Source organism: Ovis canadensis, chromosome 3 (assembly GCF_042477335.2).
Source record: "Ovis canadensis isolate MfBH-ARS-UI-01 breed Bighorn chromosome 3, ARS-UI_OviCan_v2, whole genome shotgun sequence".
NCBI classification, from domain to species: Eukaryota; Metazoa; Chordata; class Mammalia; order Artiodactyla; family Bovidae; genus Ovis; species Ovis canadensis.
The window spans coordinates 152595837-152610261 of NC_091247.1; the positions used below are offsets into that span (position 1 = coordinate 152595837).

General features: G+C 34.0%; 1 protein-coding gene across 3 annotated transcripts in view; it reads right to left on the bottom strand.

Annotated features, from left to right (window-relative positions):
- Window positions 1-14425, bottom strand: part of LRRK2 (leucine rich repeat kinase 2) — a 214333-nt gene that overhangs the window by 121936 nt on the left and 77972 nt on the right. For all 3 annotated transcript variants that reach the window (XR_011255928.1, XM_069584612.1, XM_069584613.1), the window contains exons 20-24: window positions 11886-12074; window positions 6810-6928; window positions 5840-5909; window positions 4920-5137; window positions 64-314 (exon numbers count right to left, since the gene is read on the bottom strand). Coding sequence is in view for 2 of the 3 variants with exons in the window: in XM_069584612.1 (XP_069440713.1) it covers window positions 64-314; window positions 4920-5137; window positions 5840-5909; window positions 6810-6928; window positions 11886-12074 (847 nt within the window). In the remaining variant the exon portion in view is untranslated. The remainder of the gene's footprint in view (window positions 1-63; window positions 315-4919; window positions 5138-5839; window positions 5910-6809; window positions 6929-11885; window positions 12075-14425) is intronic.

The following is a 14425-nucleotide window of genomic DNA, read 5'->3' on the forward strand; positions in this document are numbered from 1 at the left end:
GTATCAACCTTATGAAACTTTAATGTGAGGCAACCCTTTTGTCTTCAATGAAGACATGCTTACCCTTCTAAAATGAGCTGTTCCAATTTCTCTATCACATCACCAATGTTCTCAGGAAGAGAAGATATCTGATTATATGACAAGTTAAACTGTTTCAAGGTCGGGCACTTCACAGCAGGGTCCAAAACTACTGAGGGTCCAATGTCATTTCGAGAGACATCAAGGCTAGCAATACAATTCATTTTCAACAAGTAAGTGGGAAACGATGTAAATTTATTACTATGCAGATCCAAATGTGTTAAACATTTCAGAGTCTGAAAAGACAAAATGTTTAAATAAACCATCTGAAAAACTTAAATCTAGCTAATGTTTCTGTCTTCCACATCTCTGGTAACTACAACCATTAGGACTTTTTCAAAAAATTGAAAATACAATCGACAAGATGATTTCAGGATACTCACTAGTCCTATCTGCTCTGCTATAAAATGGGTAAAGACAGGAAAAATATTAATAGGTGGACAGTCAAAAGCAGGCTCACAAAATAAAATTCAGCTTTTGTGGTAAATTATTCTTGCAATGAGTAAATGGAAGAATAATAGGCTCCAACAAATACTTGAACAAATGACTTTATGAATAAGCAGTACAACATAATCCTGGAAATATATTTTTCTCTAGCTTTTACATATTGCTTAACATTTTAATATAAGTAAGATATAAACATAAAGTAGTCATGTATATAATACATGTGTTATTTCATAAACCCTTCTTTCAAATGAAATATTTTGTTTTAAAAGTCTATTTTCTATTTTTAAGATATTATATATTTATTATATTACTAATAATTATATATTTGTTATATTTCTAATGTTTATACTCTATCATTTATTTATACCATTATATATTAATTATATACTTAGGCATCCTAAATATATTATAAATTATATATAAATCTTATAAATTTGTACAATAGACAAATATGTTTAACAAACTATGCATAATATATGAATTTTAAATAATAAGGAAGCTATATGTTATATATAATATATATTATATACCATATTTACAGTATATATGATATATATTACATGCTATATATATAATTATAAGTATATACTATCTTATAATTATAAAATAATAATATATAATATAAAACATGTTATTTTATATATATGATTATATATTTTATAATTTATACAATACATATTATAATCATAAATTAGCATATAATATATAATGTATGAAATGTTATATAAATATAAACATTATTTGAATAATATATAAATGATGTTTATAATTATATATTTATATCATATATATTATATTTATGTGGTACAAATATTATATGTTTATGTATATTATGGACTTCTTAAGTGGCACTAATGGTAAAGAACCTGCTCCCAAGGAAGCAGACATAACAGACATGGGTTCAATCCCTGCGTTAGGAAGATTCCCGGGAGGAGGGCAGGGCACCCCTCTCCAGTAATCTCACTTGGAGAATCCCAAGGACAGAAGAGGTCATAGTATTATATATAAGTATGTAATTATACACTTCAGTTCAGTTCAGTTCAGTCGCTCAGTCGTGTCAACTCTTTGCGACTCCATGAATTGCAGCACGCCAGGCCTCCCTGTCCATCACCAACTCCCGGAGTTCACTCAGACTCACGTCCATCGAGTCTGTGATGCCATCCAGCCATCTCATCCTCTGTCGTCCCCTTCTCCTCCTGCCGCCAATCCCTCCCAGCATCAGAGTCTTTTCCAATGAGTCAACTCTTCGCATGAGGTGGCCAAAGTACTGGAGCTTCAGCTTTAGCATTATTCCTTCCAAAGAAATCCCAGGGCTGATCTCCTTCAGAATGGATTGGTTGGATCTCCTTGCAGTCCAAGGGACTCTCAAGAGTCTTCTCCAACACCACAGTTCAAAAGCATCAATCCCCCGGCGCTCAGCCTTCCTCACAGTCCAACTCTCACATCCATACATGACCACAGGAAAAACCATAGCCTTGACTAGACAGACCTTAGTCAGCAAAGTAATGTCTCTGCTTTATGCTATCTAGGTTGGTCATAACTTTTCTTCCAAGGAGTAAGCGTCTTTTAATTTCATGGCTGCAGTCACCATCTGCAGTGATTTTGGAGCCCCAAAAATAAAGTCTGACCCTGTTTCCACTGTTTCTCCATCTATTTCCCATGAAGTGATGCGACCAGATGCCATGATCTTCGTTTTCTGAATGTTGAGCTTTAATAAGTATATAATTTATATACATAAATACATAAATTTTTATTATAAAAATACATTTTAATATAAATAAGAGTTAACCATAGAGTAATCATGTAGTAATACATGTTTTATTTTATAACCTCCTCTTTCAAATTAATTTTCCAGTTTGCTGTGATTCACACAGTCAAAGGTTTTAGTGTAGCCACTGAAGCAGAAGTAGATGTTTTCCTGGAATTCTCTTGCTTTTTCTATGATCCAGAGGATATTGGCAATTTGATCTCTGGCTCCTCTGCCTTTTCTAAATCAGGTTTGTACATCTGTAAGTTCCTGGTTCATATACTGTTGAAGCCTAGCTTGGAGAATTTTGAGTATAACCTTGCTAGCATGTGCAATGAGTATAATTATGTGGTAGTTTGAACATTCTTTGGCATTGTCCTGCTTTGGGATTGGAATGAAAACACCTTTTCCAGTCCTGTGGGCACTGCTGAATTTTCCAAATGTGAGGGCATATTGAGTGCAGCACTTTAACAGCATCATCTTTTAGGATTTGAAATAGTTCAGCTGGAATTCTATCACCTCCACTAGCTTTGTTTGTACTGATTCTTCCTAAGGCCCATTTGACTTCACACTCCAGGATGTTTGGCTCTAGGTGAATGATCACACTATCATGCTTGTCCAGGTCATTAAGATCTTTTTTGTATAGACCTTCTGTGTATTCCTGCCACCTCTTCTTAATATCTTCTGCTTCTGTTAGGTCCATACCATTCTGTCCTTTATTGAGCCCATCTTTGCATGATTGTTCCCTTGGTATCTCTAATTTTCTTGAAGAGATCTTTAGTCTTTCCCATTCTGTTGTTTTCCTCTATTTTTTTGCATTGTTCATTGAGGAAGGCTTTCTTATCTCTCCCTGCTATTCTTTGGAACTCTGCATTCAGATGGGTATATCTTTTGTTTTCTCCTTTGCCTTTTCCTTCTCTTCTTTTCTCAGTTATTTGTAAGGCCTCCTCAGACAACCCTTTTGCCTTTTTGCATTTCTTCTTGGGGATGGCTTTGACCACTGCCCCCTGTACAATGTTATGAACCTCCATCCATAGTTCTTCAGGCACTCTGTCTATCAGATCTAATCCCTTGAATCTGTCTGTCACTTCCACTGTATAATCGTAAGGAATTTGATTTAGGTCATACATGAATGGTCTAGTGGTTTTCCCTACTTTCTTCAATTTAAGTTTGAATTCTGCAATATGGAGTTCATGATCTGAGTTACAGTCAGCTCCAGGTCTTGTTTTGCTGACTACAGAATCTTTGAATGTCCTAATGTATAATATAAATATTATTTATAATATATAAATGGCATTTATAATTATTTATACTATATATTTATGTATAAATATATAATGCCATGTTCTCTTCATATTTTCTTTGTTTTAGCTGGGCTAAACTCTAGTTTTCCTTTACTGACTCTTTAGTAAATATTTACTGACAGTCAGCCAAGTGACAGTCATTAGTTTCTTCACAAATTACTTCAGTAATCATCTATACAGCCTCTACTGTACTTACTAGGCACTGAGGGAAGGCATGAACAGGTTGAAACAGTTTCTGTTCTGAAGGAGTTTATAACTTAGTGAGGACAATATACCTTAGATTCAAATTTATAGTGTGAGCATTGGAGAAAAAAGAGTGGGTGCCACAGAAATCCAACCTAGCCTGGAGACTAGATCTAAAATGAGCCCCTATAACTTGGAAGATTTAGTCAGGTAAAAGGAAGATAGAGAGGGGCCATATTTTAGACATCATGGTGGGGGTAGGGATCACCTTTCTTTCTTCTCTCCCTTCAGATGCACAAACTTTAAGGGAAATATATCACTTAAATATATTTAAAAATCATACAATTCTGCTTTTAAAGTATCAAAATTATGGTAAATTTTATAAGTTAGAAAAAGGGGAAATGTACTTGCAACAAAATTAGTTTTTTAAAAACATATAATTCTTTATCAAACTTTGCAGTTCAACCCAAGATTTCACTTAATAATTCAAAAGGCAATGTTATGATCATTTTAATTTATAAGCATATCTTTGAATTCTAATCTATAGTACATAAAAATGATGAACAAAGTAAGCAGTCAGAGGACTACCCTATTGGCAGATTACTTTAAAATTTAATTGCTATAAAATAGGAATTTTGAGCGTAAAAATCAATTTTTAAGGTACATATAATATTAAGACTTGATTAATGCCTTGTGGATAGTTTAGCTGAGCCTCTTTGTTTTGCAGACAAGAAAATGAGGGCCTAGAGCAGTGGGAGTGATATGTTCTTATTGTCATACAGTTGGTAGCTGAACAAAGTCAGGACCATCAAACCACATCTAATTTAATTTAAACAGTTTAAGTTGTCTTACTAGAATAAAATAATTGAAGGCATAAACAACATGCAGCCTTGCCAGACTTTAATACATACCATGACTCATTAGGACAGAACCTAGAATTCCTTTTTAATCAGATTTCCGTTCCCACTGTCTACCCGCAAAGATGCATCTGAAAGACCACATGAACTAAGATACTTGTGCGACAACCAGAACAATGGAGGAGTTACTGTCCAATGACACGAAAGTAGAACCTTCTTTCTAAAGACTTAAGCGTACAACTTAGACACAAATGTAGATGATCTTGAAATATCCTGAGAATTATAAGGATAAATTAAATTTACTTCACATAGTTGTTGTGGAAAACTTGTGAGTGCATTCTGGTGAAGCTCCAGCTTTTCAAGATGCTCCAGATGACCACTTATACAGGAGTTCTGGCTCAGGGCATCAACATCTCTTAGTTCATTTGCTGAAAGGTCTAACGATGTGATATATTCTCTCTCAGAAGGCAGGGAAGACATGCTCTCTGAATGCTTCATATGGGACTGGAATTTTGATGCTCCTTTTGTCAAAAACAAACAATGGAGATATAAGTAAGTAATTTAACTTTGCTCAGTAAATGCTTATTGATCATCTACCAGCGTCAGGTTCTCTTCAAGGCACTGGAATAGAGAACCAAACTATGAAACTTTTATTCCAGTGTCAGACATGAAAGTAAATAATAAATATTAAATCAGGTAGTTTAAGTAGTATAAAAAACACCAGACCCAGAGAAGAACATTAAGAGTGGCACTGGTGGAGGGTTTTATTTACATTTTAGGAAAACAGCAGGAAGGATAAAAAGTGTCTGGTATAACATTATAAAAGCTTAAACTTTAAATTTATAGATGTGTTCCTTGGTGGCTCAGACGGTGAAGCATCTGCCTACAGTGCGGGAGACCCAGGTTCAATCCCTGGGTTGGGAAGATCTTCTGGAGAAGGCAACCCACTCTAGTATTCTTGCTGGAAAATCCCATAGACAGTGGAGCCTAGTAGGCTACAGTCCATGGGGTCGCAAAGAGTGGGACACGACTGAGCGACTTCACTTCACTTTCACTTTCATTTTTCTACAGAATGATTTCCGTGGAATCACTAGGTAAATAAAACTTGAGGTTATGTATGATGAAACACGTACCAAGAAAATCTGAATAATCAGAGGAAATTTACAATGTGGTATATTCTGCTCAAAATATCTATTTACTTATGATTACTTTCAACTACTTACTGAGTGAATCATCTGATGAAAATATTTTTCTTTTTCTCTTTATTAAATCTTCATGATCAAAAATGGGTCCCTATTAAACAAATAAACATTTATAATAAAATTACCATCACTGTTTAGAGCAAAGAGAACATTTTCCTGGCTGATTTCTTTAGGAGTCACTATAAGATCACTGGGCTTCTCTTGTGGCTCAGTTGGTAAAGAATCCTCCTGCAGTGCAGGAGACCCTGGTTCAATCCCTGGGTCCAGAAGATCCCTTGGAGAAAGGAATGGCAACCCACTCTAATATTCTTGCGTGGGAAATCTCATGGACAGTGGAGCCAGGCGGGTTACAGTCCATAAGGGTTCAAGTCTCAAACACAATTTAGTGACTAAGCCACTACCACCGTAAGATTATTATTAATAGCTAAAGTACTCATGGAACCAAGCCACACCATAATATACAGACCTAGTCTGTGCTCCACAGACATGATGCTCTACAAAGGAAAAAGAATATAACTATTTCAAAGTGTACAGAGCACATATATGCCCCAGACATGCTCAAAAGTCTATAAACGTAAATTCAAAATAGTATATGCACACATGTATGCACAGACACACACACACACACGTGTGTGTGTGTGTGTGTGTGTGTGTGTATACATACATATATATAGTGGCTCAGCTGGTAAAGAATCTGCCTGCAATATGAGAGAGACATGGGTTCAATACCTGGGTTGGGAAGATCCCCTGGAAAAGAGAAAGGATACCCACTCCAGTATTCTGGCCTGGAGAATTCCATGGACTGTATAGTCCATGGGGTCACAAAGAGTCGGACAGGACTGAGCAACTTTCACTGTCATATACGTACAGAGAGAGCACTTTCACACATTAGGGAGTTTCTGTATCTAGCTCTGACACACAACTTCAGTTATTAAAAGAATGTCAAACAAAATATACAATATTTAAGTACAGGTTTTACAATATAACTTACCAATGAACTGGAATGTCTTTGCAAATTTGGTGAGCAACGCTGCAAGGCAGGATCTTGGTAAAATTCTCCTACGCTAATTGAATTTGATTTCTTTTTCACAAGAAATGAGCCTTCACTTCCTATTTTAAAACAATAACACAAAGGCAAGTAAAAAATGCTGACCTAATCATAAGATGCTAGCATCATAGTTCAATCACAAAACATTTTTAAGCACATTTTCATCAATGGAATTTACCCAACTCCTTTTGTAACATCTTTAAAGTAGAAAAGATAAACTATGCTGGCTTTTCATTTTCAAATTCAACATTTTTTTTCATCCACAGCTATTTATTGAATGGCTGTCACAAGACTAGAAGCTGAGTAAGTGCAGGATAAAGATAAACAGGAAAAGTAACCCAGGCCTTAAGTGAGCTCACAGTATGGCAGGAAAAAGCCAAGAAAAAAAAAAAAGTAGTATAGTTACAAGTGCTAAAATTAATACCTGGAAGCAGAGAAAGTTTATACATAAATCTGATCAGTGTTATTCTTTTCTGTTTCTCTGAATTTTTCTTAAAAATTTTTCAAATCTTGTTTTAAATATTGGAGTCACACTTTAACACTCAGCAAGTTTAAGTACATTTTTATTTAATTACATATTGTGTAGTTTAATTCATGAAATGACATTAAAATAAATACAATGAGTTTAGCTGGCAGTATTGTTTTGAGAGAGAGGTGAGAATTGCTTTAAAATTATAGACTTTCAAGAAAATAAGGATCAAGGCTAAGTTATATTTTAAGGATAAATAATGTAGAGCTACTTTTGAGAACCATGCTATTTTAAATTCTACCACTCTTTATCTTTAAAGCATAAAAACTGTGTCAAAACAAATTGTAAAATTTACCTAACCAAAAATCAAGTCATTTTTGCAGTTGCATTTCTGATATTATCCTTTATTTAAAAACACTTAAAGAAAATTCTTCTTTCAGCCCTGATGATATAACAAACACTGAACTTAACCTCCCCACAACAAATAACTAGAAAATTGGCAATTTTTAAAAAAATAATTGGTTTCAGACATGGGCTTCCCAGTAGCTCAGTGGTAAAGAATCTGCCTGCCAAAGCAGGAGATGTGGGTTTGATCCCTGGGTTGGGAAGATCCCCTGAAGAAGGGAATGGCAACGTACTTCAGTATTATTGCCAGGGAAATCCCATGGACAAAGGAGCCTGGTGGGCTACAGTCCACGGGGTCACAAAAGAACAAGACACAACTTAGCTACTAAACAACAGGCTAACTTAGAAGTGCTCTAGGATCAGTTGGATGCCTAAGGTTCCTTGACCAAACTTCCTTCAGGCTTCCCAGGTGGTGCCTGCCAATGCAGGAGATGTAAAAGACACGGGTTCAAACGCCTGGAGTAGGAAATGGCAACCCATTCCAGTATTCTTGTCTGGAAAATTCCACGGACAGAGGAGCCTGGTGGGCTACAGTCCATGGGGTCACAGAGTCGGATACAACTGAGTGACTTACCACACACATACACACACATACACACACACACACACACATACACACACACATACACACACACAGATATTGGGCTGCAGCCAGCTGCAGCCAGCGTAGGACTGTGTAATCCCTGAAAGAATGAAAACAAATTATGTGAACCTTTTAGGCACCCTAGCTTCCTGCCTGTAGGCAATTTAAGGGCTATGGGCAGTGAAAAGGAATTTAAACAAAGCCCAGTAGCTTTCTTGAGATGAGGAAATGGAGATCAGTGTTCATGGAGATTAACTTAGATGGGAGTTCTAGGGCAGACTCATGGACAGAAAGGAAAACAAATGAAGCAAAAACCTGATTCTTTGAAAAAGATCAGTAAAATTGATAACTTTTAAGTGAGACTGAAAAAGGGAAGAAAAGAAAGACAGAAACTATCAATGTCAAGAATTAAAGATCAGATATCACTAATGATCATATAAGCATTAACAGGATAAAAAGAGAATTATTATAAATATCATTAAACAAACTGGTAACATATAAAGAGGACAGATTTCTTGAAAGTTTCAAAGTATAAAAACTGACAAAAGAAATAATAGAAAATCAAAATAACTGTAAATTGATTACATTTATAATTAAAAATATTCCCCCTCTGCAACAAAAATATATTCTTAACATACAAGGCTTTACTAATGAATTCTACTAAACATTTAAGAATAAGACCTCTCCTGCAAAAAACCTTTCAGAAAACAGTGGAGTCAGGAGCAATTTTCAATTCATTTCAAGAAGTTAGCATTACTCTCATAGTTACAAGGAAACAAAAATACAGACCAATATCCTTCACAGATGCAATATCCTTAATGAAATTTTAGAAAATCAAATAATATTTTAAAAGAATAATACACCATAACCAAGTGAGATGTATCCCAGAAAAACATGTTTGGTTTAACATGAGAAAATCATGGTAATAAACTAAATAACAGAATACAGGGAGAAAATATGTCCATTGCAACAGATGCAGAAAAGCATTTTCTAGCACCCATTATGATAAAAAGTCTCAGCAAATTATTACTAGAAATGAGCTTCCTGAACTTGATGAAGAGTATCTATTAAAAAAAAAAAAACGATAACATCATACTTAATGATGAGACACTGAATGCCTTCCCTCTAAGTTTGGAAACCAGGGAACAATGCCTACTCTTAGCACTTCTATTCAACATAATACTAAAGATTTTAGCCAGTGCAACAGGACATGGAAACATTTTAAAAGACAGATTAGAATGGAAGAAATAAATCTTTTTTAGCAAATGCCATTATTGTGAACATAGAAAAAAATCTATGCAGTCAACAAAAAGCTACTAGAACTCATGAATTTTGCAAGCCCATATAATACATTAATGTACGAAGAAATCAACCACATTTCTGTAAACCAGCAGTGAATGAATTATTGGAAATGAATTTAAAAACAATACTATTTACAATAGCATCAAAAAACATGTAATACAAAACACTGGAGGTAGAAATTTAAATATAAATAAACAGAAATAAATACTACATTTATATCTCAGAAGACTCATTAAAACATCAGTTCTCTCATTTATTTATAGATTTAATCTAAAGCAATTTTTATTGATGTTAATTCTGTATAATATTATTTATACATTAATTTTATATTAAATGTAGATTTAATTCTAATAAAAATCCCAGCATAAAATTAATTGATTCAAAATATAATATATGGAAATGCAAAAAAGAACTAGTATAATAAGAACAATTTTTAAAAAGAATACCACCAGAGAACTTATACTACCAGATTTCAAGACCTGCTATTAAGCTAAAGTAGTCAAGAGAGTATGGCTTTGGATAATGATCTAAATCAATTACACAGAATAAAGAATACATAAATAGAACAACATCTATATGGTCAATTAAATTAGACAAACATGCCATTAACTCAACAAGGAAATAAAGTATATACAACAAATTATGTTAAAACAACTGAATATCTATGTGGAAAAAATTAAATGTCAATTCTTCACTAACACTTTATACCAAAATTAACTTAAAATGGATTATAGACCTAAAGGTAAAAGCTAAGATTTTCATACTTCTATAAGAAAACACAGGAGAAAATATTCACAAATTTGAGATAGGACAAGATATCTTAAATGATATAAAAATAACACAAATCAAAAAAGAAAAAAAGTGAAACACTGCAGTTTTTAAAATTTAACAATTCTGCTCTTTGAAAAATATCAACAAAATAAAAAAGACAAGCTATAACTGATAGAAAATATTTATAGTTCATATATCTGTCAAAGGACTTCTGTTAAGAATATCTAAAGAACTCTTATAATAGCACAATAAGACAATAACACAACTAAAAATTAACAATGATCTGAACAGACACTTTGCAAAAAATATACATGAATGGTCAATAAGAACATGAAAAAAATCTTAATATCAGTAGTTTCCAGGGAAATGAAAATTAAGCCCAAATGTGCTAGGACTACACCCTCAGTAAAATGGCTAAAGTTAAAGTGACATACAATACTAAATGATACAGTAAATGATGAACATTTAGAGAAGCTAGAATTTTTGTATACTGTAATTTTGTATATTTGATGGGAGTATAATATGGCATAACCACTTCAGAAAACAGCCAGAGATAAATAGATATCCTATTTATATGAAAGTTGAGAAAATACTAATTTAGTATACTGTGACAGAAAGCAGACCAGCAGTAGGGGGCAGCTTTTTTGTGAAGAGGCATGTAAAGGGACTCTTTTGGATGACAGAAATGTTGCAGAACCTAACAGTGGTAATGATTACATGGGTATATAAATGAAAATATACACTTAAAATGTGTATATTTTACTGTATGCTAATTACATCTCAATAAAGTTAGTTTCTAAAAATACTTGAACTTGAGACATTAAATTTTTGCAATAATCCTTAGTTATCACCTTCTCAGATACGTTTATTCTATCACCCAAAGTTTTCAATCATACTAATTATACTATTTTAAAAAATCACCTCACCCCATTTTTACCAAACTGCATTATGTTAAATGTCAGCATTAATCACTGCCATTAATATCTTACCATGTCAATTTTTTATCTCGAGTTATTAAAATATTATTTTAATTCTAATAAACATAAAAATATTAATAATATACTTCCTATTTGCAAGCACTCTCTCAGACACTTCACATACATTTTTTCCAAATTCCTATAAATAATCCTGGAAGGTTAGCAATACTACCTTTAATAAGGCTAACAGGTTTACACAAACCACAAAAGGTTCTAGGCAGTGATGGAATATGAAATCCAATTCAAGTCTGAGTCAGTGTTTTCACTGCAATAGCCACCATTCACTGATTTGGGGGAGTACAATAACACTTAAAAGTGCAGAGATATATTTTCTTCATTGCCTCAACTAATGGTTAAGAAACATAGCATTAAGTAGTGAATATAGTTTTCCTCAAGTTTTTCTAAATGAAGTAAATCAGGTTTTTGTCTCAATTTCTATGGTTCCATGCCAGAGTGTGTGTGTGTATATATATATTAGAGCATAAAGGGAACAATTGTTTTGAAATAATCACCTTCACTATCCAGGTCATCACTTTGACCAAACACACTGTCAACATAAGACTCGGGAATGAAGGTCCATTCATCAAATTTATCAACAATTTCTTCAGAAAAATTCCCACTGCTGCCTGAGCCAGCTCCTTCCTCCACAGAACTTTTCATCTGATATCTGAGCACCATCCTTGCCAGGGTGGATCCTATATCTAAAAATAAAGATATATCAACAACTTCTTAGAAATCAGTAATTACACAAATATAAACATATCAAAGTTCCTTATATAGTTTCATGCTGTTACGAGAAATTTTTATTCTTACTTTCAAGTCACTTGACAATCATAACTTCTATAAAGTAGCAGGTAATAAACTTAAATTTTGTTAAAGTCATAAAAATTTACACAAAGCTTTCATGTAGGTGACAAAACTGAGCCATTATAAAACTAACTTGACTCATGAAGGGGCCTGGACGTTGAAGCCTCACAGGCCTGTGTTCAAGTTACTTGCAAGTTGTACAGGCTGCCTGAGTATCAGTGTCCTAATTGGGAAGTACACACAGCACAGGATTACAGAAAAAGTTAAAGAAAATGATGCACATAAAGTTTTTAGAATAACATTGAGGACACAGAAGATAATAAATGATATGCTTATTTTTATAAACTTTGAAAGTGATTCATTCTACTAAGAAATCTGATAAGATTTCAAAATTAACTTGCTGTTTTACTAAATTTTATATTAAGTGATATAATGAATAAACAAGTTGACACAGTTCTCATTGTCCTAAATATATCCTGGAAATTTTCTTCAAATATTACTCTTACAGCTCACATTACAACATGTGTACATAATTCAGCCAAGTACTACCTGGAAAATACTTTAAAGCTTTGAATTAAAAATGTTTTTTACTCAGACCAGCTGTCAAAAAATTTAAGGCTATACCCTGCAATACTAGGAAAGACTTGTCAGTACTTGAAAAATTTCATACAGAACCAAAAGAATACAGTGAATATAAATCTCCCTTCATATCTTCAAAGGGTCCTCAATTCCCTTCCATTAGAAAACAAAGATTAAAGTTAAGCAGGTTGTTGGCATGAGACTGGCTGAAGTGACAAAACATGGAATCTAATCATCTCGCATTAGTTCCCCAGAGAATCCATTTCTGGATTTTTTTTCTGGACATACTATTCTCATATTCAAAATTTATGGTTACAATATCCCAACTGTGTTTTCACCAATACTATTAATAATAATTAAAAAAAACTCTATTCTCTGCTTTTGTTCCCCTTAAGAATACATTCTATCTCGGGACATTTGGATTTGCAAGGTGCTTTTCTCTCAGTGATTGCAAAGCATTACACTGTATGAATATATCAATTTATTATTAATTTGAATAGTTTCTTTGGGAAATATTTAGATTTTTTCCATAATTTTTGTCATTATGAACAATATTTAATGTGTATCCTTGAACATAATTTTTTGTGCACATTAAGAATGCTGTATCAGGGATTTTTATCACTACATTATTTGATTTTTAAAAAGTACATTTGTTGTTGTCCAGTCACTCAGTCATGTCCCTCTCTTTGCAACTCCATGGACTGCAGCAGGCCAGGCTTCCCTGTCCTTCACCATCTCACGGACCTTGCTCAAATTCCTGTCCATTGAGTCAGTGATGCCATTCAACCATCTCGTCCTCTGTCGTCCCCTTCTCCTGCCCAGTCTTTCACAGCAACGGGGGCTTTTCTAATGAGTCACCTTTTCACTCCAGGTGGGCAAAGTATTGGATCTTCATAATCAGTCCTTCCAGTGAATATTCAAGACTGATTTCCTTTAGGATTGACTGGTTTGATCTCCTTGCACTCAAGAGTGTTTTCCAACAACACAGTTTAAGAGCATCAATTCTTTGATACTCAGCCTTCTTTATGGTCCAAATCTCACATCCATACATGACTACTGGAAAAACCACAGCTTTGACTAACAGACTTCTGTTGGAAAGTAATGTCTCTGCCTCTTATTTAATATTCTGCCTAGCTTTATCACAGCTTTTCTTCCAAGGAGCAAGTGTCTTTTAATTTCGTGGTTGCAATCACCATATGCAGTGATCTTGGAGCCCAAGAAAATAAAGTCTGTCACTGTTTCCACTGTTTTGCCATTTTTTGCCATGAAGTGATGGAACTGGATGCCATGATCTTTGTATTCTGAATGCTGAGTCCTAAGCCAGCTTTTTCACTCTCCTTTTTCACCTTCATCAAGAGGCTCTTTAGTTTCTCTTTGCTTTCTGCCATAAAGGTAGTGTCATCTCTGTATCTAAGGGTATGGATATTTCTTCTGGCAATCTTGATTCCAGCATGTGCTTCAACAAGCCTGGAATTTCACATGGTGTACTCTGCATATAAGTTAAATAAGCAGGGTGACAATATACAGCCTTGACATACTCCTTTTCCAACTTGGAACCAGTCCATTGTTCCATTTCCAATTCTAACCATTGCTTCTTCACCTGAATACAGATTTCCAGTAGGCAGGTAAGGTGGTCTGGTATTCCCTTGTCTTGAAGAATTTTCCA